Source organism: Cryptomeria japonica, chromosome 11, assembly GCF_030272615.1.
Source record: "Cryptomeria japonica chromosome 11, Sugi_1.0, whole genome shotgun sequence".
In the NCBI taxonomy this organism is placed as follows: Eukaryota; Viridiplantae; Streptophyta; class Pinopsida; order Cupressales; family Cupressaceae; genus Cryptomeria; species Cryptomeria japonica.
Genome location: NC_081415.1, coordinates 137403715 through 137431157, shown reverse-complemented (window position 1 = coordinate 137431157; position 27443 = coordinate 137403715). Strand labels below are relative to the sequence as shown.

General features: G+C 40.1%; 1 protein-coding gene across 5 annotated transcripts in view; it reads right to left on the bottom strand.

Moving 5' to 3' along the window:
- LOC131032649 (phospholipid-transporting ATPase 3) overlaps positions 1 to 27443 on the bottom strand; it is a 417034-nt gene that overhangs the window by 307312 nt on the left and 82279 nt on the right. For all 5 annotated transcript variants that reach the window (XM_057963683.2, XM_057963680.2, XM_057963682.2 and 2 more), the window contains exons 5-7: positions 21851 to 21961; positions 11594 to 11671; positions 11393 to 11489 (exon numbers count right to left, since the gene is read on the bottom strand). In XM_057963683.2, coding sequence (XP_057819666.1) covers positions 11393 to 11489; positions 11594 to 11671; positions 21851 to 21961 — 286 coding nt within the window. The remainder of the gene's footprint in view (positions 1 to 11392; positions 11490 to 11593; positions 11672 to 21850; positions 21962 to 27443) is intronic.

Here is a 27443-nt window from a genome sequence, read left to right as displayed (position 1 = left end):
ATGATAGATCCAAGCACATTGAGATCCCATATCACTATGTAAGAGACATGACAGAGAGAAAGGTAATAAGACTGGAATATGTCAATACAGGAGATCAGACAGCTGACATTCTCACCAAACCCCTAGCAAGAGTGAAAATTGATCACTTCAGGAGGTATCTTGGTATGGTTAAAATGTAATTGATGTCTAAAATTTATGTAAACTTCTTGGTCATATATTTGAGTATATGAAGTATGTAACCTTTCCCTGTGTTCATCCTAAAGGATGACGATTCTTTAGTTAATGAACACTTGTATTTTAACATTGTAAGGTGACGATCTTATAAATGTTTGGAAGATCATATAAACTGAAAATCAGACAATTTGAATATCAGTAATATGATAAGTTATAGTAGACATTATGTAAGCGGATTAATGTCAGTGCACATACTATAACAGGGATATCAAAGTGAGTATATCCTTAGTATCACAGGCTGATACTTAAAACAGGGATATCAAAGTGAGTATATCCTTAGTATCACAGGCTGATACTTAAAACAGGGATATCAAAGTGAGTATATCCTTAGTATCACAGGCTGATACTTAAAATTGGATATCAAAGTGAGTATATCCTTAGAATCACAGGCTGATTCTTCACACCTAGGTGATATAATTATCATGAGATTAGTGTTGAGCTAAATTAAGTTTTAGGTCTATACTCCTAAGACTAAGAGGGAGTGTTAAAATTTGTCTCAGTCGTAACTCTAAACAAAAGCGTAATCTATTTATTAGCGCCCAAAAATTCGATTTTATTATACTTGCGATTTAATTGAGATTTATTTTAGTATTAAACTAACATATTAGTTTGCTATTGTGATGTTTGGTTTAAGTAATCTCGTTGGTGTAGAAGGTTCGTGGCTCCACACAGGGGTCACGACCCTATGTGGAACCAGGTGGTTCCACATAGGATCGCAACCCCCTATGGAGGCACGATCCAATGAAGACAAGTGATATATATCCACCACCCTTTGTTGAATAAAATTGATAAGTACGATACATGCAGTGAATGGTAGAAGATATAATTGCTTGGTCTTCGTATCTGCAGAGGCAAACTGATAAGACATAAAAATCAGTTTTATATTTCTTTAAATCAAATGCTAACAGTATAAATTCATTGTCTCAGAATTCTGATTGTTCTGAAAGTCATCACAGTCTATTTACATTTACACTTGTATTCAGGATTTTAAATCCCAATTACAAGTTGGCTGGAAATCTTTGTTCTTCCATTACGGTTAAAGAATTTAACCATTTTTTCTTAGAATTCCAAGTTGAAAAGATGTGAAATTCCCTTCATTTCAAAATCGGGTTTTAAGAACCCGATTACATGTTGAAAAGTTCTTCCCATTTTCATGAAAATGACATTCTCGGATTTTCCCATCTTTATCCATTCATGTCACCCATATCCGTACTTTCCATTTTCTTCATTTTCCGCAAGTCTAATTCTCATTTTCCATCCATTTCTCAATTTGCAAATTTACAAGTGTACTTGCATTCGGGTTTTAAAATCCGATTGCATGTATGCCCTTTCCAACTTGTATCTTTGTAAACCTTTCGATATTTTGACATTTTACCTTGTAATGCCGAAGTTCGGCGCTTTAACGTCTTTCGCAAAGTTTTTTAGTTTTGGCACTCATATCACCAAAATTCGGCATTTTACCTTTATTTGCTAAGGCTTAAACTTTCTAACATTTTACTCCTAAACGTTGAAGTTCGGCACTTTACAAGGTTTCACAAAGTTTTAACCTTTTCAGATTTTGGTATGAATTTCAGCGATACTGCTCCTTTTGAGAACTTTAATTTTCACTTATTGCCGAACTTCGGGGCTTTGGCCTTGTTTGCAAACTTTTCGATACTCTTTACACTTCGCCTTCTATCACCGAACTTCGAGGGGGTTTTTCGCTCTTTTGCAAAGTTTTTTTCTTTTTTGCATTTTTACCCCTTTTGGCGAAATTCGGCGAAAAAAGGACATTTGCAAAGGTTTTAACTTGAACGTCTTACATCAAAGCGAAAATCGGCCTCCTGAGGGATTTTGCCAACTCTTTTTAAACTTGTGTTTTCGGGCCACCAAGCCTTCTGCGAGCTTTTCAAAATTTTAACTTTGCCCTCAGATTTGGCAAAAATCGGCCAAGAAGCGATATTTGAAAAGTTTTCAACTTAAGCGTTAAACTCACTTTGCAAATTCCTAGGCTTACACTTATGACAACATCGTCCTTTGGACTGATTTTGGGCACTCAAAAAAAGACGTGAGACACTTTGCACAGAACTCAATAGGGCGAAGGCTAAAAACCAAAAAAGAGGGGGACCCTGTCGGTGACAGGGAGCGTGTGCAATGCACAACAGACCCTTTGGAAGGGTCAGGAGCGAAATTCTAGTTTTGAGCACATTTCTTCATTTTTTCAACCCCAATCCACCTCAAAAGGCAAGGACACATCATCTCACTTCCATCCACGCCATAAAAACCAAGGATTTGACCTTCTCCAAGGGAAAAAATAGGTGTTTGCAAGAATTTCGCTCTGGACCCTTTGGAAGGGTCGGGAGCGAAATTCAAGATTTAGGCTTGATTCTTCATTCCCTTCGCCCTCATTCACTTCCTAAGGCAAAAACATGTTGATTTACTTCCAAATACGCCCAAGGGACTAAGATCTTGGTCCGAACAAGGAAGAAATGGGTGTCTTCTTGGAATTTCGCTCTGAACCCTTTGGAAGGGTCAGGAGCGAAATTTGCATTTTAGGACAAATTCTATCATGTCTCTCACTTCAACTCACCTCAAAGGTCAAGGCAACGTTGCTCCATTCTTCCCTAAGCCATAAAAACCAAAAGTTTGACTTGATTTGCAAGGGAAATAGGTGATCTTAGGAATTTCGCTCTGGACCCTTTGGAAGGGTCAGGAGCGAAATTCTTGTTTTTGCTCAATTCCTTCAAATTTATTGATCACTAGAAACTCAAAGTCATTCTTAAGGGCATATCCAATCCTATCTCACCCTAACCCACACTTGACTTGCCATAAATTTGAGAGAAAAGAGAGGTTTTGGGGAATTTCGCTCTGGACCCTTTGGAAGGGTCAGGAGCAAAATTCCAACTCTAGGCTTGACACTTAATCTTTTCAACTCCAATCTTATCTGGAAGGAAAAAATACATCACTCTTTACCCAAGGAACAAGGTTTGTAGTCTAAGCAAGGGAGCAAATGAGGTTTATAAAGAATTTCGCTCTGGACCCTTTGGAAGGGTTAGGAGCGAAGTTCATATTCTAGGCAAAATCTTCACCTTTTAATGCTTTCAATCACTTCCCAAGGCAAGAACATATCAATCCACCTTCCAGCATGCCATAGAAACCAACACTTGGCCAAAATTAGGAAGGAAATGAGAGCTATGGGGATTTTCGCTTTGGACCCTTTGGAAGGGTTAGGAGCGAAATCCTCATTCTTGGTTGATTTTCCACTTCATTCATCCAATTCTCCCTCAAACTTGATCAATTTCAAGCTCCTTTCACCATAATCAAGGCAATCCACCATCAAACTAGCTCAAGACAAGGTCAACCTAGGGCTTAAGGCAAAAAAGAGGGTCAAATTGAGGATTTCGCTCTGGACCCTTTGGAAGGGTCAGGAGCGAAATTCTCCTTCCAAGTTGATTTCCATCATTTTATTGCTTCAAACCTTCTCTCCAAGGCAAATATGCATCCAAGTCCCTCAAATCATTCCTTAGAAGCTCCAAACTCGGTCAAGTTAAAGAGCAAAATAGAGAAAATATGAATTTCGCTTTGGACCCTTTGGAAGTGTCAGGAGCGAAATTTTCTTTCTAGGCTCATTTTCACTTTTTTCCTCCCTTCTTTGGCTTGGATATAACTCATTAGGCTTCTCCTGATCATCCTCCAGTTCAAGTTAGCATTCACTTCAAGGTTTTCTGAAGAAAAAAGGGTCTTGTATGAATTTCGCTCTGGACCCTTTGGAAGGGTCAGGAGCGAAATTCCTCCTTATGCTCAAATCCTGACTTCATTTTCATATTTCTTCACTCCAAATAAGTGGTTTTCCCTCAATAATGCTTGGGAATGAGTTAGTTCTAAGTTTGGATCAAAGTAGAATGTCCTATAGAGGAATTCGCTCTGGACCCTTTTGAAATTGAAATTGAAATTCGCTTTGGACCCTTCCAAAGGGTCAGGAGCGAAATTTGACATTTTGGACTCTCCGTCGGGATTCATATATGGAATATAACATTTAAGTATAAGAAAGAAGTTATACTTCAAGTTGTATTCCATATATATTGTCAAGATGTTTGAGAGTGGTTTCGAACCTCCAGGAGTTAAAATGCAAAATCTAATTTTTGAAGGATTCTTCAATTTTCCAGACTTGGCCAAATTTCAGGATCAGGATGACATTCTAGACTTAGCCAAATTTTAGGACATTTGAAGATCAGGATGACATTCCAGACTTCATCACTCACCAATTTGACCTAACTTAGACCTTCAAAGAGGATATTCACTCACCAAGCTTCATTGACCTCCTCAAACTCAAACAAGACACTATTAGCAACAAGAGCAAAACTAGGCCTAAGGGAGACTTTCAAAGAAACCCTAACCTGGAGCACCTGCTGACTCCCCCTGGCTCAAGCAGAGCATGTCATCCTAGTGATCCCCCTGGCGACACTCAAAATGCAAAGGCTAACAGACAAAACCCTAAAAAGCTAGAAAGCAAAACCCCAGAAAGCAAAAAAAGTAGGGGTCCCCATTTGCAATGGGGCAATGTGTGAATACATCACAACAGGTCCCCATCTAGATGGGGCGATGTGTGAAATGGTCACAATAGTTCCTTTTTCAGGCGAAGTGGGTGCTTCATCTCACAGGGTACATTCTACAATGAGTTGGTGCTCAAACTGAAGACACGGATGGCGCACAGACACAATGGGCCTACTTGTTGGTGAAGTAAACCCGGAGGCCGACGACGCGCGGACAGAACTTTATACAGGAGAAGACACGGCAACGCGAGAATTTTCAATTTTGCTCCAGGTAGGGTAGAAATCCCACCAAGTGTCGTGTGGACAGCACTGGAGGTTAGCCCGACAGTAAACCGGTTGATGAACCACCTCCCCCGGTTGCTTGCAGAGGCATCGCTAGCACAGCAGGCCCACCTGGAGGAGATTGCCAGGAGGAGCGACGACAACAAATCCTGCAACGCTACGAGGAGAACAGCCGACGGGACACGGAGAGAGATGGCGCCAGGCCAGGAGGGAATTGAACTGTGAACTTATTTTCAAATAAAAGTGTCATTGACACGAGTTGTACTTGAGCAGATGAATTAATAAAGACATGTTTTGATTTAAGAATTGAAAGTTATGGAGATGTGTGACAATTAATGCCAAACCTATTGAATAAAGAGCAGAATAGAAAACCGGAAACGAACGAGTGGGAGGCCGCGCAGAGGGCTTTGATTCTGGAGCAGCAAGTAGAACGTAGACGGAGGCTGAGGCAACTTGCCGAAGGACGACCTGCCGAAGGGGGACCCGAGGGGAACCAAGGAGGTGTCACGGAAGGTGCAGAGGCCGACGAAAATTTCTACGCGTTGCCAGATCATCGTAGGACGCGGAGCCACGAAGAATTTCTAGAAGAAACAAGGTTACGGCGAAATCTAGTCGAGGAGACTCGGGATCAGTGTAGGAACTTATCCCTCACGCCACGGAGTGAAGATCACCAACGGGAAGCAGGAGTAGGAGTGTGTCAAAACGAAGGGGAGGGCAACAGTACGGGTGTAGGTGCCACAGGCGACAGGCAAAACACCGTACCTCCAGGACACACCACCAACACTACCAGAGGTAGCAGCGCAGGGACACAGACACAGACACAATCGCCTCCAGGAAGACGACAAGGGATGGCAAGCAAACAAAAGTTACCAAAGTTCACAGGGGACGGCAAGGAAGACCCCTTACGGCACTGCCGTACATGTGAGACCATTTGGTCCGCCAACGGAGTAACAGACCACAACGACTGGGTACAGCAGTTTCTAGCCACGTTACGAGGAGTCGCCATAGATTGGTACTCCGATGTAGATAAGCAAAAAGTGGCCACATGGGCTACCCTACAGAAGGAATTCACGGAGGAGTTCCGGTTGCTTCGTGATGACAACGAAATTGTGACAGAGATATACAGTACCAAGCAAGGTACTAAGGAGACAGTACGGGCATACAGTCGGAGGCTGAAAGAACTCTTGGGTAAAATGGAGAGCCAGCCGGCTGACGGCTTAAAAAAACGATGGTTTGTGGAAGGATTGAAATCCTCCCTACGAAAAAAAATGAAGATTGTACCCCCGACGTCATATGATGACGCCTATAACAGGGCGATGGATCTAGAAAGCGAATATAAAACATCAAGGAAGAAGAAAAGTAATAAATATTCATCTGACGATGATGAAGATTCTGACGGGGAGAGCAGTAGCGGTGGCAAGTCGGGTAAAAAGGTACACGCGCTCCAGAAGGACATGGAACGAATGTTGAAAGAATTCAAAGCCATGAAAGGGAGTACAAGTAAGACGGAAAAAAATGAAGTGTGGTGTACAGACTGTAGGAGTGACGGACACACAAGGGGTACTTGCCCGAAGAAGGCATTCTGTGAGATTTGCCAAGTGATGGGACACTCCACCAAGGAGTGCCCATACAATATGAAAACCCGAAACAAGAACCAGGTGTTGTTCACGGAGCAGGCCACAACATCCGCACCAGCGGGTACCGGCCAACATACTAACACAACGGCATCATCTGGAGGATACCGGGACAACGGACGCGGCGGCGGAAGGAATAGCAACAATAACAATAATGGAAGCCGTATCCAGTATGACGCCAAGGGCTGGCCAATTATCCAATGTAGGGCCTGTAATCAGTGGGGGCACTTTGCCCGTGATTGCACGAAGGAAGCCACCCCTCAGCACCTCTGCCGTTGGTGTGGGCCAGGCGACCATGAGGACGCAAATTGCCCGCAGGCAGGGGTTAATCTCCTCAACATTGAGAAGGCTGAGAAGACTCGTGAGATAGAAGTACTGGCGATCACCCGCGCCCAGACGAGAAAAGCCACTTATCCCAACCCCCGTACAGAGAAGGAGAGATTACGGGAGGCAAAGGCCAATATTGAACGTGAGATGACGATCGAACGACGGGACAACGAGGTGGCGAGTACATCATCCCGTACGGAAGCGGAAAATAACATCATTGGGCAAATCTTGCAAATGGAGGTGCCGATAAAGGTAAAAGACTTTCTAGACTCTATGCCACAATTGAGGACTGCCATCCTCACCAATGTGCAAAGCACCGCATCGTCGAGTACACCACAGGTAGGGGTTCCCGCCACCGCAGCGTCGAGTGCACCATAGGTAGGGGTTCCCGCCACCGCTTCGAAGAGTACACCACAGGTGGAGGTTTCCGTCAGCCCTTCGACTGACCCGATGTTACTAGCCTTGAGCAGTGGTAGACACCCAGCTGTGGTAGAAATGGGTATCCGTGGGACCATTCTGAAGGACACCATTGTGGACGGTGGATCTGGGGTGAATGTACTACCAGAAGAAACATGGAAGCGGCTGGGGAAGCCCACCCTGTGGTCACCCACATTCAACCTGGTGGGAGCAGACCAACACGGCATTAAGCCACTCGGCTTGTTGATGGCCTAGCAAGTGACAATTGGTACGCAACCATTCTTGTTAGATTTCGTGGTTATTCCCTCGAAGAAGAAAGGCTATGATGCCATCCTGGGGAGAGCGTGGTTGATCAACGCGAGGGTAAACCACAACTGGAAGAAAAATACACTTTCCATGGAGAAGGGAGGGCGGAAATATACCATTGACCTACACACCCAAGATGTCGGCGAAGAGCTCGCCTCTTCAGACTCGGACTCAGAGGACTCTAATAAAAGGGAAGGGGGTCCCGATGAAAGCAAGGGCAAGAACGCGATGGAGCCGAATAGTGAAGGGGTGCTAGAATTGGAGGGATGTTCTGAAGATGAGGTATGCTCGACTAACGGGCTCTTCCACTGGCAAATGGAGGATTACGAAATGTTCCAAAGCTACAGGCTCGAAGTAGAGGAACCAGAGCAACCAACAGAGGTGTACTTGCCGGAATACAGAGAATATTGGAAGGGAGACGCCCCAAACCCTAGCGGCATAAATAATCCGAAGAGTGTCGGCAACGATTGGAACCCTGTATGGAAGACCGCAGTCTTCAAAATCTTTATTATCCTTCTTCTTCTTATGTACGGGAAGGAGGTCGTGGTCCCTATAGAATTTGTGGTTCCAGGTCTTCTGATGGCCATTGAAAATAGAACTGCCACCAACGGGTACAAATTGAAACCCTACCACGCGAAGCGCGCAGGGGACCCGAGAGGCCGGACGAACACCCGAGAGCCCAAAGGGGGACCTGAGCGGATGGAAGGGGACTTGAGAGGCGAGGCAGGCGACTCAAGAGGCACAGGACCACAACAGGAAACCCTTGGGCAAGGAAAACTGAGAAGGATGAAGGGCGATCTCAGAGACAGGGGACCTCAGCAGAAGACTCTCTAGCAGAAAAAAAAAAAAAAAAAGAGCCAAAAAAAAAAAAAAAAATCGTATGGTCGTACGGGTCAGCTGACCGTAGGGAAAAAAAAAAAAAAAAAAAGAGAGAAGAAAGCCACGGTGGAACCACCGTACAGTAGCACCACCGTGCGGTGGCAACACCGACGGTGGAACCACCGTGCGGTGGCAACACCGATGGAACCACCGTGCGGTGGCAACACCGATGGTGCGGCCACCGGCGGTGGAACCACCGTGCGGTGGCAACACCGACGGTGGAACCACCGTGCGGTGGAACCATCGTACGGTGGGACGTCCACCACCGTGCGGTAGAAACCACTGCTGTCGCGGAGCACAAAGACATAAACGCAACCCCCGCACAAACAAACACAGTCGTATGGTGGAGGGTGTTGATCGCATGATCGGAGGTGCCAGTGCTGTGTTGACCGTACAGGAAGGTTGTATGGCCCGGATGCCATCGGGAACATTACAGTGCCTAACAAAAAAAAAAAAAAGAAAAAAAAAACGGCGACGGCCAGATTTAAAATGATTCACTGGAGTCTGGAGCCTAGACACTGAAAATATTGGAGTGTAGAAGAAGGGTTTTGACATCATAAAATATCAAGAAAATGATGTGCGCCATGGACTTTCGTGGGGTTCTGAAGGTTGTAAATTGGTGTTGGCGGCGGGGGCGCTGCCCCTCGACCCCGCCCTGTACTGCGACTTGGGGCGCTGCCCCAGGACCCCGCGAGGGGCACTGCCCCTCGACCCCGCGAGGGGCGCTGCCCCTTGACCCCCAGTTTATTTTGAGCTACAGAAGACCACGGGAAGTGTTGTGGTTGTCCGTATTGTGAGGAAGAAGCCCACAGCTAAGCATTGGCGGGGAAGCCATAAGTCGTAGAGGGAGACGGATTTGGAGGTTGGGAACAAACAGAGTTCGAGGGAAGGCATTGCAGGTCTGCGCAGTTGTATGACACTAGGGAGTTATTCAGTTCAGTTTTTAGCCTTTGGGGAGTGTGATGGAGGATTTGAGGTGTCTCCTAGCATTTGTACCAGCGGATTGTGGCCACCTCCAGGCATGACTGGTACGCTTTGAGGAACTCGGAGTATGTCTCGGTTGGACGTGAGGTTGCCTTGGTGGATGCACAGAGGGCTCGGGAGGAGCTGACCACCAAGTTGGAGGCAATAGTCGCGTGAGACTTAGTTCAGCGTACCCAGGAGTTGGATGCCGGGAGAGCAGCACAGGTGGCCATCGAGGACAAATTGGCTAGGGAGATAGTATCAATTGAGTAGCAGTTGGTGGAAGCTGAGACTGAAAAACGTGTTTTGCAGACAAGTTTGGGTTAGGCACAGGAGGACTGTGATGGCAAAGGAAGCAATATTGATGAATTCCGCACTTTAGCATCGGATGGTAGCAGAAAAGGGTTTTCAGGCGAGGACGCAGCAAGTGTATAAGATCCGGGCCCGACTGGCGTCAGGAGTTCCTGCCGTTCATCTCTATTTTGTATTAAGTCATCGGAGTCGACTTCTTTTCTTGGGGGGGATGATGTTGACGGGAATAATCATTATGTTATGTTGTTATATTATGTTTATGTTGTCGTCGGTAATAATGAGTTACAGCGGTCAGTTAGTTGGCCGACGGGTAGGTAGTTGGAGTAGCAACGGTTGTGTCATACCCCTTCGGGTATTATATATTGTGTACCTTTTCTTCGAAGGAGGATCATGTTAGTCATGTCAGATGTAATGTTATAAGCACTTATTGTACATGGACTGTGGAATTAATACAAAGGCTGGTTATTTAATATATTTCCATTATGTTCTGTACATTTACTTTCTGCATTTAACCGTTTACCCGAGAGGGCAAACAGTGCCCATTTATGTGATCAGGGTTGGTGCCCTGTTGGTTGGTGCCAAGTTAAATGAAAGATATTTGATGCCGTGGTTTTTTACCCGAAAGGGTTTTCCACGTGAAATCTTTGTGTTTTTGTCTTGCTGGTTGTTCTCTATTTGATTTGGATCCATTCTGCAAATTGTTTTTTACAGGGAATCAGGGAAGGGCAAAAAATTTTGTATTTTGGGAACAACAAAGGGATATGGAGTGCACAGCTATTAAACTTTAAAATAAATTCCTCAGATGGGGGTGCTGATAGTCAAGTTGATTGTGATACAGGTGCACAGTTGCAGGCTATTACAACTTATAAATACTATCCTAAATAAATATAAATAGAAAAAGGAAAAAAAACAATTTTCCCCCTTTTAACTGCGTTGTCCAATAAATAAAAATAGTTATGTTTTTGTCAATCTATTAACTGGCATATGCATGGTTTTAAAAAAAAATTGTCTCACTTAGCGGTGGCATATAAAAATTAATTTGCTTTTACAATCTTTACCTATACAATTTGAAATTTTTATTTTTTATTTTTTATTCATGTTTTAAATATTACTTAGATCTAGTAAATAAAGTCTAGTATGCCTTTGATATCCACTACTATGTTCATTGTTGAGTCAACTTCTCCAAATGAACAAAAAACATGAGAGGAACAATGAGAATGAGGAACGGCTGACCAAATAGATTTAGGATATAATTGATAAATTTATATTATCTATGTGCTGTCTTTAGCTATTTCTCACTAAATCAATCTAAATTCATTGTTTTCCTGATCCTAGCTTTTCATTTTTCTCCAAATATGGTTATTATCTTATTAATCATTTTCCATTTACACTCTTTATCACTGAATTTGATGCATAAAAATGTAACCTATAACCAAATACAGATCCTCCATATGAAGACCATGTTAAAGGCTAGGAATAAATAGAATAGGCAAAACAAGCACACACCTCTAAAATTTCGGGCTTCATATGGAGTAGCATACTTCCAAGTATTCTCTAGAGCCCTTCGCGTTTTAAGATTTGACTCGCCATCAAGATTGGATGTCTGATTAAAATTGATGCCATTATATTTTTTCCCTTTTCCTTTCTATCAAACATTCAATGAGCATTGAACATTGCCATGTCTGGTAATTTTCAATAAAAAAGTACCTCTATGTAGCAGAGTCCCTCATCATTGGAGCTTGACAAAAGCAACATATCTGCAGGAAAATACTCTTTGGACTTAATCTGCAAGTCAAATACACACAAAGAGATAGTCAGAATACCTAGTTTAGGTTTTATAAAGCTTTTTTTAAGATTTTATAGAATTTATGCTCTTCATGCAGAAAAAACAAATGCCTTAACAAAATGACTAACGTAAAGAGGAAATGGATATAAAGTGTATCTCACAAAATTATCTTAAAGAAGATTTGCTTTCATTATTCTAAAAGAGTTATTGCTATCATTAGTCAAATTTCATGTTTTAGACTCATTACTTGCATTCAGTTAACATACATATCAAGATAGAAACCAAATCTTATCTAAGAATAAAAAGCTTCTTTTAAATATGTTGGAAAAAGTTCTTCCACTAGTTATTACTACAATAGGAAGCAAAACTCACTGGGACACCTTGTTGGTGATTTGAGTTGTGGACCCCAATTTCCTAAGGCTAGATAATCTCCCAAGTGCCAAGGGTGTCAAATCTAGGAAGAAATTCATATAACCTATGTTCAAGTTGGGCAACTTAGAACCAATTGTTGAGGTGAGTAAGACCTCCTCTTCTGCCTTTGTAAGACCAAGGGAGGTTTTCCTACAGTCCCAAATTCATTGGTAACAAAACAATTAAATACTTGCCCTTTTGCAAACTATACACTTTACACAATGTTTTCCAATATAAGTGTCACAATATACCTATGTGTTAGTTTGACAAACAAGGCCGCACACCTTTAACAACAAAAAACTTATCTAGCACAAAAACTGATAAATTTAACCCTTATTGTTGGTTTACCTCTTGCACTTGAAAGCTTGAAGAATACCTAACATTACTGAAAGAAGATAATTTTAATGAATCATCTAGATGCTGAGGTATGAGAATCGGACATTATAGCAGATTGGTGTCTACTCCAATAGGTCAACAGATTCATAAGCTAGCCCAAAACATATAAATGATTTAAATCCCAAACAAGGAACCTTAATGAAGTGTAACATCCCCATTCTACACCATATTGTTTCGTTAGCTTCTAGCTAGTTTCTGAGTTTTCCCATAAGTTTCCAGAAACTTCTTGGAGGATCCAAGTTCAGTTTTCATTGGCATTTGTTTATGGTATTGAGATCAGTTTATGTTTTGGATTGCAATGACGCTTTCAAAAACGTTTTTGGACTCTTAGGGTGTTCTCCAAAGTTCTTGGAGAGCACGTGTAACTTTAGCAAGTCTCTGAGTTGACATCTATTATCGTCCCACTACCTCAATAACGTCACGTCCCACACAGAAATCTCTTATTAAAATTTCCATATTCCTCTCTCCCACTTCTCTTTACCTTTATATCCTCATGCCTTTTCATGAAAGGAGGCATCCCTTTGAATGGAGATAAAGTTTTATAAGATTTGTGAGCGATATGGCCTCCTTAATTTCAACGAGTAGAAGTTTATAATCCTTATAACTGACCATTATTTCATCAGCTATGGAAGTTTAGATCTTTAACTCCACAAAAATCTGTGGAGATAAAGTTTTATTAAGGCATGACCATTTGTTAACAAACCACCTTTAATTCAAAGCTTAATTTGCTGCCATTTATAAATTATATCCGTCTTAAATACTTCCTTCATAATATGTAGCACTGCCTTTAATAAGGCCTTTACAATTCCTAATTGTCATTGCTGATTTATTAGTTCTTAACTTGCTGCCTTTCTTTCATATGAATCGCTGTACTCATAACTTAAATCGCTGCTCTATAGACCATATTCACTGCATCTTTATGCATGAATTGATGCATTCTGAAAACAATAATATCTGCTGTATTTTATTCTTAATTGCTACTCTAAATTAATCTCAAATGCTGCACATATTATTAATTAATGCTCTCTCATACTTGGGTGTGTGTGTGCATTCGCATGCATGCTTCGACATGTAATGTCCCCTTCTCATTGATGTCCTTCCAGTGGTCCATTAGCCTATTCCTAAGACCCGTAGGCTAGGTGGAATGAAGAATGAGGGTCCAGCATTGATGAGGCGAGAACTTACTATTTTTAGTAAGTCAGTGGTTGGCCATTTTGGTGATACTGTCCTACTGAGCTCTCCATGCTCTGTCACTGGGCGCGAAGATCATGCTTTTCGAAGTAGTAGTTCATAACTTACTATTTTTAGTAAGTGGCAGTATGGCATATTTCTATTTTTGGCAGTGGACAGGGTCTTGATCCCACAGCAGTTTAGTGGTCTTCCTAGCTCAGCTTCATCCTGGTTTTGACAATAATCAGTATTGGAGTCATAAGTGACATAATTAAATATTAATTCCTTATCCTAAGGTTTAATATTTAATTAATTTGATTAGTTACTACTGATTTATTGACTTTGGAAATAGCGCCTAATATCTCCTGAGTGCTAGGCAAATTTCATGTCTAGAAGGGGACGTCAAATTATTAATGGAGATATTATTTTATTCCATCTCAAGTGTTTGCTAAGTGAAAATCGTGGTCCTTGCTATTTGGCGTGAGGTTTTGTTGTGCGTTGTACACACTCCCTGTCGCCGACAGGGTCCCCCTTCCTTTTTTGGGCCTTTTCGTCTTCGCCTTGTTGAGTTTCGCACAGAGTGTCTCGCGTCCTTTCGAGCGATCCCGCGATCGGTCCATGTTGATGTGTATTTTGTACACCACCAAACACAGAATAAAATACCCAAAAGGTACCTTATCCTCTCTTGATTAAAGTTTCCAAATGCTGAAGATGTCGCGAAAAGGATCAATCGGGATGACTTCAAGGTTCATTGTTGTAGGATCTCTACGTGTGGATAAGCTCTCTGTGGTATGATGTGATTTTGCTGGAATCACAAGGGGACTTACACTTGATGACCTAAACGTCTGATTTGCTGGAATCACAAGATTTTACTGGCTTAGATTTGAAAAAAAAGGAAAAAGGACAAGGTCGAGGAAAGGATCTAATTCTGATACTAAGAATGTAGGAGCAATGAATGATCTTTGATAAAATTCTAACTAAGTCTTGTTTTGACATCCCAGGAGTGGACTATCTCCACAAGGTTAGTGCGACCTTCAGAGGAAAGCTTTATGATGTTCAGATCATCACTACAGGCATAGACACCATCAGGTTGATGCATATCAATGAAGAAGCGACAATTGAAGTTAAGCTTAAGCTGAATGATTCCAGTTGACTACACAAGGCAAGTCTGCAATCAACAAACTGTTAGTAGTATGGATATACGAATTTCACCATCAATCAAACACATTTCTTCCACTCATCTAATAACATGAAATCAAAACTGAGAAGTATAGAGACCATGCAAATTGTTGAATCGACCCATAGATTTCACCATTTCTTCAATGAAGTTTTACAAGTCTTTTACAACATCTTGGCAACAATCTTTGCCTTCTCTCTCTATTCTATTCTAATTGCTATACTATTAACTGACTATTCACTAACTATTTACCCACTATTTTTCCACTATTCACTAACTACTTTCTATTCGCCTTTACAAATGAAGAGCCGGGGCTTATATAGTGCCCTTAATACAATTCAACGACTAAGATCAATTTGAGATCAATGGCCAAGATTCTACAATGAAAACCCTAATTAGGGTTTGTTACAACAAACTCAATTTTGACCAATGAAATAATTGTATTAATTGGACACATGTCTTCTCTGGAATATTCAACCAATGGATAGCTAGGGTAGGTACATCGAAGTTTGTACCACCTTTAATGAGTCAGGTACATTGAATCTGGACATGCTGAGGTGGACCAACCCGACTGGAGGAGTGATGACTAGGATGCCAATTGTCTGATACTTGCAACTTGGTAGATATCCAATTCGATGATGCTGAGAAGCTAGCTTTAATTAATTCATCTGGAACTATCTGCTTCTTCAACGAACCCTTGCTCTGACTTCTTTTGTCTTTGATGTGCAGGATGATGATGTACCTCGCCATGGAATGCTGGATTGGAAGAGGTTATTCCTGACGATGCTTGTCCGAAGAAGGCCGTCCTTGTCGATGTTAGACGGGAGGAGGTCGTCCTTGTCCTGACTTGATCTTCTTTGATGAGGGTCCGCCAAGTAGTTGATCTTCCTACTCTGGGGTCGCCATTTGATGCCTACACAAAAGATTAAAGTTAGTCTTTGAGCATCAAACCTTAAAGCATAGAATTTAGGACCTTTCAAGGGTATAACTTAAGATATTAATTTGAAAAAAACATGATAAATCAAGAATTATACATTTTCAAATTAATTATGAATGAAAATTGGATTTTCAAGACTTAGACTTTACAAAATTGCTATGAAATCACAATAAGTCTTGAATAAGAACTTCAAAAAAAATGATTCTTCATACCTCCTCCTTTGAAAGCCTAACTATAAAACCTTGGAAAATGATGAAAGAAGACCAGGTTTTGCTGGACAAGGGTTGAATTGTGGTCTTCCTTTGGATGAATTATGCCTCCATTAGCCTCCAAGGTAAAATTTTTAAATAAGGCCTAAAAATTAATTTATTAAATTAAAAATGCCTTAATTAATGCGAATTTAATTCAATCCTCCCAAATGTTTTGAATTTGGCAAATTTGGCAAAATTTGGGAATATCAAGGTTTGATTGAGGCTTAGTGAAGCTTCTTCAAGATTTCGCCCTGGACCCTCTGGAAGGGTCAGGAGCGATTTTTCAATTTAAGACTTGAATACCTCCTTCCCTTCACTCCAAAATCTCCCGGAAGGCAAGTTTATGTTTGTTTTGGCCTAATCAAGGTCTCGCATTTCAATTTTTATCATTTCCCATGAGTAATTTAAGTGAAAATGTAAATTTCGCCCTGGACCCTCTAGAAGGGTCAGGAGCGATTTTTCAATTTTAGGCCAAAATTTCACCTTAGTTTGATCATTAAACTCCTTCAAGGCGATCTCCAGGGTTCATTTACCTCCATCACTGGGCTAGCTCATCAAAAATTCAAAGGAAACATTGCATTTTAGGGAATTTCGCTCTGGACCCTCTGGAAGGGTCAGGAGCGAAATTCTCTCCTGAGCTCAAAATTCTCATTATTATAAGTCCAAAACCTCACCAAGGCATTCCAAATGGCATCTTTCACTGAGGTCCAGGCTTAGTCTCATTCAAAACTTGGAGAAAAAAGGTGGATTTAAGGTTTTTCACCCTGGACCCTCTGGAAGGGTCAGGAGCGATTTTTCTTGCCTAGGCTTACTCCTTCATCATTTTAACTCCAATCCACCTCACAAGGTTAGGCAATGATCCTCTTCATTCACTTCATGCATGCTTGGTTTGTCATTGCAAGGTAAAATAGGGGTTTTTTAGATTTTCGCCCTGGACCCTCTGGAAGGGTGAGGAGCAAATTTCTCTATCTGACCTAGAATCATCATTTTTTAAAACAAGCATCTACTCACAAGTGGTCTCAAAGGCCTTTTCAACCTTGGTCTTAGCCTTGTTTTAGCACAAACCTAAAAGGAATTCATTGATTTTATGATTTTCGCCCTGGGCCCTCTGGAAGGGTCAGGAGCGAATTTTGAGTTTTAGGCATATCTCTTCATGCTTTTAACTTGAAATCACTTCTAAGGCAAAGAACATCATGCCTCTCTCCCATCTAAATCATGAATAGCAAGATTCTGTCTTAAATTTGCAAGAAAGAGGGAGAATTTAGAAATTTCGCCCTGGACCCTCTGGAAGGGTCAGGAGCGAATTTCTTCCTTGGCTTCAAAGCTTGCATACATGGTGATCCATTTCCACTCTAAGGCAATCCAAATGTCATTTTAAACCCATGCCTAGGCTTAGCTTTGCTCAAACTTTGGAGGAAAAGATGGGTTTTAGAATTTTCGCCCTGGACCCTTTGGAAGGGTCAGGAGCGATTTTCAAGCTTTGAGCATGCTCCTCCATCCTTTCAACTTCAATTCACCTTCAAGGCTAAAAAAAACACTTCTCTTTTCACGTTCAACCCAAGTTTCACTTGATTTCGCAAGGGCAAGTAGGTGTTTGAAGAATTTTCGCCCTGGGCCCTCTGGAAGGGTCAAGAGCGATTTTCCCTTTTTAGACCAAAATCATCATTCTTTCAAACCCAATCTTTATTGCAAGGTAAATTCTCATCTTTCTTCGTCCTAGGAACAAGGTTTCGAGCTCAAACAAGGTGGCAAATGAAGTTTATGATGAATTTCGCTCTGGACCCTTTGGAAGGGTCAGGAGCGAAATTCTTCTTCCAGGCTAGAATCCATCATTTTTTCAAGGTTTTCAAACATTTCCAAAACATGTCCACTTTTCCCTTCAAAATGCCTTGCAAATCAAAATTTGGTCAAATAAGGCAAGAAATGAATCCTAGGTTGATTTTCGCTCTGGACCCTCTGGAAGGGTCAGGAGCGAAATTTGACTTTTTGAACTCTCCGTCAGGATCACTTTATGGAATATAACATTTAAGTATAAGTGACATTTTATACTTTAATTTATATTCCATATATACTTTCAGGATGTTTGAGAGTGGTTTCAGACCTCCAGGAGTTATATTGCAAAATCTAGTTTTGGAGGATTCTTCAGTTTTCCGGACTTAGTCAAATTTCAGGACCAGGACATTCCAGACTTAGCCAAATTTCAGGATCAGGACATTCCAGACTTAGCCAAATTTCAAGATCAGGACATTCCAAACTTAGCCACTCACCAACTTGACCTAACTCAAGCAGAACCTGCTATCCAGGTGATCCCCCTGGTGACTCAAAAGTTAAAGGCTAACAGACAAAACCCTAAAAGACCTAGAAAACAAACCCTAGAAAGCAAAAAAGCAGGGGTCATCATTTTCAATGGGGCGATGTGTGAAATGGTCACAACAGTCCGTAAGATGACGATGTTAAGCGAAGGAGCCGGTGTTTCCATTTAGGTCAGTCGAGCCCTCGGGCACGAATTCCAAGAGATTTTTCAAGCTTGTAAAATCGCCTTGAATAGGCGTGAGATGATAGAGGTTGGTGAAGCCCACCAAGCAAGGGACAGCGCGTCTGAAGGTCGCATGAGGACCCAAAGTTGCCGATTTTCGCATAAAAACTATGAGAGAGATTACATGATGTTTGTTTTTACAAAGTTTACGAGATTTGAATGAATGGCAATTTTCGCCAGCTGGAAGATAAAGAGGAGCGAATTTTTTTGCATTTTGAAAGTTGAAAAAGTTGGCAAATATCCTAATTTTGATTAACTTTTTTGAAAATATCCTTCCTTGATCATTTCCTTATTTCCACGTACCTAGGTTCGAGAATTCACCTTCTTGGAATATCTTTCCTTGTCGACGAATGTCATTTCTTGAGTCTTTCCCTTCTAACTTTTGATCTTGGATTTCCGGAGGATATTCAAGATGTTGTAAATTCTTCTTCTCACTTGCAATTGAACTTTCGGTCCTTGGGGTCTAGAACTAGATTGCCTTAAAGCATGAATGTTTGGAGTTTGTATGTCCTCCTTGATGTTTGGAACTGGAATTATTCCTCCATGAACTTCTTGAGACCGGATTTCTCCTTGAACTTGGATATCATAAACTAGATCTACTCATCTTGGACCTCCATGCCTCCTGACGTCCTGATGTTGTCTTTGGATTGGATAGACGAATCCTTGATGTTTATCCTTTTTTGACTTGTCAAGAATGCCATGTTTTATCAAAAGATCTTCTTAGGAACTTCAATTTTATGTCTCTAGTCACTTCTCTTCCATGGGCGCATTCTAGACATGGGGAGGGATTCTTGTTTTTGTTTTTTTCTTTTTATGTTTATCCTTGGCAGAGAGAATTTATTCCTGAGAGTGCACTTGGGCACAAAATCCTTGCACATGGTAGAATTGCGCTCATGAGTGCACCTGAGCCTAGGAGAAGGCATTTCTCCATACTTAAACCAAATTTTTATCACTTCATGCCTTTTGAGAGGTGGGCACATTTTTGAGGGGGTCAAGGAATTTCTGCATACTTAACCAAATTTTTCTCCATATCACTAAGTTCTTGAGCACATTTGAGCCTTAGAGTAGAAGTTTTACCATACTTATCCAAATTTTGCATTTTATGCCATTTGAGTGCATGGGCACACTTTGATCTCGAAGGAGGAATTTTGGACTTGAGGAAGAATCCTTCTGCCCATGGAGGATTCTTTGGCGGATTTTGGGGGTGGAGAAGGATTGTTGAATTGAGGAAGAATCCTTCCCTCTTTGAGATTTGCACTCCAAGAAGCTTCCTTGGGTGCACTTTGAGGGTGGAGGAGGATTTTTCCATGCCTTAACCAAAATTTCATTGCCTTAGTCAAATTTTCATTATGTTTTCTTCAGTTGTTCATTTCACCGGTCTTGGATCTAGATAATCATGTTCCTTCATTGTCAACATTAATTTGTAGCCCAAAAAAAGACTTACTAAAAATAGAAATTGTTAGAATATTAATCTTTACTTGGTAAGGGTTAATTATTTATCTGTATTTATTTGCATTATGTTTGGATATTTCTTTGGAATCCCTTCATGTTATTTGTCTTTTAAGTCATCTCACGCATGTGTGAGGATGACTCATTTCTTTTAATTCATTTATTAAGCAATATTAGTTTTCTCCTCTTTATGAGGATTTTGCCACATTGAACAAACATAGCATGAATGATGGCATTCATAAAGATGGAAGTTACTTTGTAACTCCTCTCCTCATCTCTGAGGATTTTGCCACATTGAACAAACATAGCATGAATGATGGCATTCATAAAGATGGAAGTTACTTTGTAACTCCTCTCCTCATCTCTATTTAAGAGATGCTTCTCTCATTCTTCACAAGATATTGTAATAAGCTTCTTGCTTAATCTCTCTATGTCTCTCTTCTTAGGCTATTGCCATTCATTCATAATCAATAAGGGGTTTTTTCTTTGCTTTTTCCCCTTTCAAAAGCTCGTGTCTCCTCTCTTATTTTGGTGATTTCTCAACTCAAGTAGTTCTTCATCTTGGTAATATTTCTTCAATCAACAAACTACTTGGATTTATTTCATTTCTTCCTCTTATAATTCCTTTCAGAAACTGCTAAAAATATTAAGTTTGTCCAAACTCAAAATTAAGCCAAACGGAGACCCAGTGAAATTTACTAAAAATAGACTTAATAAATTATGTGTCCAAACTACAAACTGACCAAAATTCAGACGCACTGAAACCTACTAAAAATAGTGAGTGATAAAAATAGAAACTTCTGCCAGAAGCATCGAAAAACACCACCACCAAGCCCCATGAAGGATTTTTCCTTGCCTTGGAAGAAATTTCGGCTTCCAACCTTGCACTAACTCTCAGAGTGCAAATAAGACCCTGAGGAGGATTTTGTCCTTGGGGACAAAATCCTATTGGTGTACTGAACTGCTTCCTTGGGTGCAATTTAGGGGTGGAGGAGGAATTTCTATCATAAGCGCAAATCCACCTCTATGAAGGATTTTTCCCATACTTAGTCAAATTTCCATCAGTTCATCCTTCTGCTAGTGAACTCCTTGTCCTACCATTGCATTCTCTTCCTTGAACAATGATATCATCCACTCAACGAAGTCCTCTTCTCAGCATCCAAAGTCTTGTTCTCGCATCAGTCTTGAAAAGACAAGAAAATGTTGTGATCTTACAAGTATCAATCAAATCATAAGTTAACAAAATGCAAAGTTCAAAGGATAATCAATAAACACAATGCAGTTTGATAATACCTTGAAAACCCTAATTCTCGACTTGACAACAACTGTCAAGGCTCTATACTCTTTAAAATCCATTCCATACTTAGGCATTTCATCACCTCCAAAGGCCAAAATTTAAACCAACAAGACCTTACAACTCATTCCTTAGGGTAGGGAGATGACACTGACCACAAAAGGCTTGGTTTATTCAGCGAAAATAGGGGGTCCCCATTTGCAATGGGGCAATGTGTGAAAATGTCACAACAAGGAGGAGATTGTTTCAACATCAACACATGATCAAAAGTTGACATTGGGACAACTAAATTGTAAAAGCAATAAATAAAATAGTGCATTCAGATCTATTTTGTATAAAATGAAGAGTTTCACCTATCATGTAGAAGTTCTTAAAGGAGGACTTAAAAAGCTTCCTTGTGCCTATGTTCAAAGCATTAAAAAAGACAAAGAAAAAAAATTTAAGTTGCACATCACATTTTTAGTTTCTATATATTAATGAAATAAAATATATCAACATCTACCCTCAAATGTAAATCTAATATTCTTGTGCCCTTAAGGATCAGAAGAATTACATACCTTTACAATACTGCCAACAACTAACTTGCTCCAAGTAGTCTGCACCCAAGTATCTCCTTCTAAGACCTCAACAAAAGAAGAATTAATTTTCCTGTCATTTTTGAAGCGTCTCTGAAAATTAAAACAAACGTCCAATTATAAATCTGTCATAAGGTAGATACAAAAATCAATATTATAGATAAAAGAGCTATTTAATTATTATATTTGATTTGCAGCAAAAAAAACTCTTAAAGCATATTACATTTTTGGTACCATATGTTCAAGCAATAACACAAGAAAATAAAACATGATATACCTAAATCTTAGTGTATTAATAGGAATATAATGGTTTTTATTGGAAATGATCCTACTCGAGCCCATAGTGTTGAGATCTGAACTTGGCAAGTACTGACCAGATTAATTTTTTAAATATTTGGATTCAAAAAAATGAAGAGAAAAATACCAATAAATTGATGCATGAGAAGAAATAGTATACTAACATAATATAAAATGTGATAGAAAGAATGGCATACACACAATATAACAAGATGTTTTCCCCTTGTTAACCCTTTGCTAAAAAAACCCAACAAAAACTATACTCACACATTACATTAAATCAACTGTTCACAATAAAATAAGATATGTTGCGCTTGTGCTTAACCCCAATCCATGTGCAAGTATTTATAGGCACATCAACATAGTGAACCCCTAAGTTGTATTACAATACAATGGGTACAAAAGAATGGGTCGAAAAAACTTCTATTGTAAGGGTCGAAAAACACTTCCTCTATTATAGAAGTCTGGAAAAACTTCCTCTATCATGATAGTCTATATAGTCTAAAAAGAATGTAAAACATGCTAAATATACAACACATCTATCTCGCACTTGTTGAATACTTTGATTAGGAGGAGGCATATATAAATTCAGCTACAACTGCAACTGTGCACATTCATTTCCTACACCTATGAAACTTCTCGATACTAACTGACTTCATCAATGAATCAACAACATTCTCCTTCAACAATTTTTTCTCCAACATTCAACATTCTTCATCTTCTTCTTCAACTTCTTCCTCTTCTTCTTCTTCCAAATCTTGGTTGTGTGACTCCCTATGTTTGGAATCTATTGGGTGTTGGCCATGAACAAATTTCTTATCATCTTCTTAATATCACCTATCTTAGCCAGCCCTTGCATCTAGATACTTTGTCATAATTAACAAGATTTCATCCTTATTATTGGTGGTTTCTTTTTTAATTTGTTCAAATATCGTAAAAGAACGTAGTATGATCTAATTAGATCATCTTCAATCCTTAGTTGACCATCTCTAGTCGTCTTCTCTAATAAATTTATGTGTGAATAAAGATATATTTTACTGCTGTATTTGGTATGCCTTGTCATCTCTATTATAAATTCAATTATTTATTTTATCAGATAGAGCAATAAACATTTGGTATCATTGCCTTAAAAGAAATCAGGTCAAATTTGAGCAATTCATGCCCTTAGATCTAAATAAAGGTCAAACGAGGCCACAAGGTGGTCAAGACCATGAGATCAAGCAGTCTTTAAGGATCACCAAGCAAAGGGAACAATGGAGAAGATTACAAGAAACACTTGAGGAAAATATAACTAAACAATTCCTAAGTCGGAGCCCTTTCTGAGAATGTAGTCAAGTTGAAAAGTCAAGACAACCTTCTCTAGATGAGGGAAGTTGGGAGACAAAATCATGTTCCTTCCTAGAATTGTATGAAAGTGGCCTTCAGGGCATTGAAAGGTTGTTGATCGAAGGAGAAGTTGAGGAAACAAGGCACATAAGGCTGAAGCCAAGAGAAGAGTTGAGGATTCCTACATGGCCGAGAGTGCAAGAGAAGCCCTGGAATGTCTGAATCAAAACTCCTAAGCAAGCAGATTTCATGTGCTAGGTTTGCATCAAAATAAAACCATGGCAAGCCCTAGTGGAGAAAAGAAACATTTGCCCAAGTTTATAGGCAATGGATTAGAGGATCCCCATTAAGCACTATTCGACTTTTGAAACAACCCAAACAACAAATGGGCAAGATGATAAAGCAGTTTGGCTACAATCTTTTCCAGCCAACTTCTAAGTTGTAGCGATTGACTGGTATACACAAATTTACAAAGCCTCCATAAACATATAGGAGAGATTAAAGAAGGCCTTTGAAGAAGAGTTTAAATTGCTTCATGATGATAATGAAATAGTAGCAAAAATTTACAATACAAAACAAGACAAGCACGAAAACATACAAGCTTATAATTGTAGACTTAAAGAATTGCTAGTAAAATTGGAAACAAAATGGCTAACAATCTAATTAAGAAAAAAATGAAGGTAGTACCACCCTCATCCTATTCTAAAGCCTACAATCGGGCAATGGACATAGCTAGTGAAGATAAAATGTCCTCGCACAGGTAAAAGAAAATCAAGAAGATGGAAGTTCGAATGACAACAATGACAATGAATCAAGAATGGTACAAGCACTCTAGAGGAACATGTTGTGAATGATGAAAGAATTGGAGGCAGAGAAAGAAACCAACAAAGAAATTCACGACCTATGGTGTACTAAGTGCGAAATTGAGGGACACACAAAGGTAATTGTCCTAGAAAGATGTTTTGTGAGATTTTCCAGGTTATGGGTCATTCAATAAAAGAGTGCCCGTACAATTTGAAGACTAGAAGTACACAAGTAGTCTTCACACAAGGAGAGCCCACTCCATTGAAGCCACATAATACATCTCTAGGCAGTTCTAGAAATCAAAGAGGGTGAAACCAAATCCAATATGACCCCAACGGACACCCTATCAGACAATTTTGACAGCATAATGAATGCAGACACTTTTCAAGAGACTACCATAGCAAGTAGATCAAAGTGCAATTATTGTGCAAATGATGTCGACCTAGAGACCATGATGGCACTAGATGTACAAAGCAAAAGGCTAGCATCAATGTAATGTCCCCTTTCTCGCTTACCTTATATGATGTTGTCGTTAGCCTATCTCTCCATGGTCCCATAGGTTAACCAAGACATTTAAGGGATCTTGAGGATATTTGGCCTAAGCCGTTTCAGTTGCAGGCGATTCTGAGGTGTTTTGATGTGTTTTTGGGATACTTATTTCTTATCACAAGTCACTTGAGCCAAGTCTCGATCATCAGTGACAATATCATGTCAATGGTAAATGTTCAAAATCGACTAGAGAATTTAATATCATTGATATGATTTATTTGTGCATTGATAAAGTTAACTTCTTAAGTTAAATATAAATATTGAACTTTATTAATGTGGGGACTATAGTTAAGTGGGAAATATTAAAATATTAAAAGGTCATATTATTTAATATTACATTGGAGACTTAAAAGCCAAATGGGAGTAATGTTATTTATCCCACATTGGCGAGTTGAGTGAGTGAGCTCTTATTTGGGCATTATAAAAGACTTCCAAGAGTTCATTTTCAGATATGCTTGGTTTATTATTTTCTCTTGGAGAATTTGGGAGCTTCTACCTTTTAGTTTCATGCCCTAGGACGGAAACCCTTGGGTTCTTTTGGATTGGACGAAAACCCAATTCCACCTATTGGTGGATTTATTTCAGAATTCACATTGTGCTTCAATGATTAGTTTGAGGAGTTATTTGGCCTTCAAAGATTTTAATTCTGCAGATTGGCATTGGAGGAGATAACTTGTTTATGCTGAATATGATATTTTGATATTGCTATTTCTTTTGAAGGAGATTGTTCTTATTTGGTTTGTGAGGACAAAACCCCTTGCAGGCAACATTCTCCACGTTATTGAGAGACAAAATCTAGAGAATTCCTTAGTGTTTTCATTTAGGAAACACAGTTGGGCTTCATTGTTGGTTTGATATCTACAATTTGATTTACCGAGCGTCCAGGGCAAATTTGGAGAAGATTGTTAGAGCAGATTTGAGGGCATTTCTGACAGCCAAAAAAAGAAAAGAAAATAGAGTTTGCTACAATGTCATGCTACAGTACGCTGCTACAATGATTTTGCATATTTCAGTTCAAAATCAGATTTATGTATTTCCAGATGCGTCCAATTTAGAGTGCCTTTTTCGTGCTTTGTGAGCAGCTCAAGCATAAAACAAGAATTGCATTTTGTGGGTGTGTGATTTAGATATTAGATGATATTTAATGCATTGGGTTGTCTTTATTATAGAGATAAACTAAATAATGAGATCAGCATACAAATCTGGAATTTTCAGCTCATTGTATTTATGAGTATTGCAGTCATTTCAAAATAGTTTATTCTTGCAAGTTACTTTATTGTTGTACTTCATTTGGCAATACAAACATTTCAAACAAACAAACAAACCCCTTTCTACAGTGGAGAATGATGGCTCAATGGGCCACAGAGGCAGCTCAGCAATGTCAAAAATTGTGGCATGATAAACACATTCGGCGTATGAAGTTCAGCCGAAGCCAATTGGTATTAAAGTATAATGGCCGGAACGAAATAAAACCGAGTAAGTTCAAAGTCCGATGGCTCGGTCCTTATAAAATTCAGGAAGTTGGGGAGAATGGAGCAGTCAACTTATCAACCTTGGATGGCCAGCCAATCTGAGAACCAGTGAATGGGTTGAAATTGAAGATATATCACCAAAGGAGGCAAGAGGACGACCCAATTCATATGGAGGCTGGACCGAATGACTTAAAAAGAAAAAATTTAAAATTAAAAAAAAATTTAAAATTTTTTTAAAAGTTAAAAAAAAAACTCACCATACGACATCGTGCGGCAAAAGGAAGTCACCGTACGGAACTACGGAAATGAACTCATGCACAGCAAACAAGTCACCATACAGCAAAACAAAAAAGGCCATTGGCAGCAATAAAACCGTACGGCAAAACAAAAACAAAAAGAAGTTGTCGGAAATAATAAAACCGTACGACAATCATAGCACAGAGATAGCAGGAGGGAGAGGGTGTTGTATGAGGTTGGAGCCAACACAAAGAGCATATAGGACGAGTCTAAGCAGAGGCCGTATGGGTGCACAGTCGTACAAGGGTAGACCGTACGAATTGAAGGCCACACGTTGGTCGTACGGTGCATAGTTGTATGAGGGTAGATCGCACGAGGTGAAGGCCATACCTTGGTGGTACAAGTGCACAGCCATATGAGAGTGTAGAGAAGTGGCGGAAGTGGTAAGAAAACATTATAAGTATTGAGATCACACGGCAACAAGAGGGTTAATGGAGACGGGGAAAACAAAACAAGAATAGCAGAAACGGTTGTAACAATTACTGAGGAACCAATTATTGAAACAAGGAAAGGTGGCAGAATCACGAAATGCAACCGTGATGGACAAAGGGAAGGTTGGGCGAACATTGCCATCCGGGGTAAGAGTTGCAGGCAGGATGGATACAGGAAAACCGCAAAGGCTGCAAAGGGAAAGAAAATAATTGTCCAAGGTGATAGTCGACACCATTACATTCGAGGGATTGAATGGCACCCTATGCAGAACATGGCGGCTGGAGGCAGCGGATGACCACCCGATTAAAGAATCTCTTTGGCGTGCAGGGGTACACTGGGCCATTCAGATGGTATTTTCGTTCGGGATTTAGAGAAACCCCCCAAAACAATGATTGCCA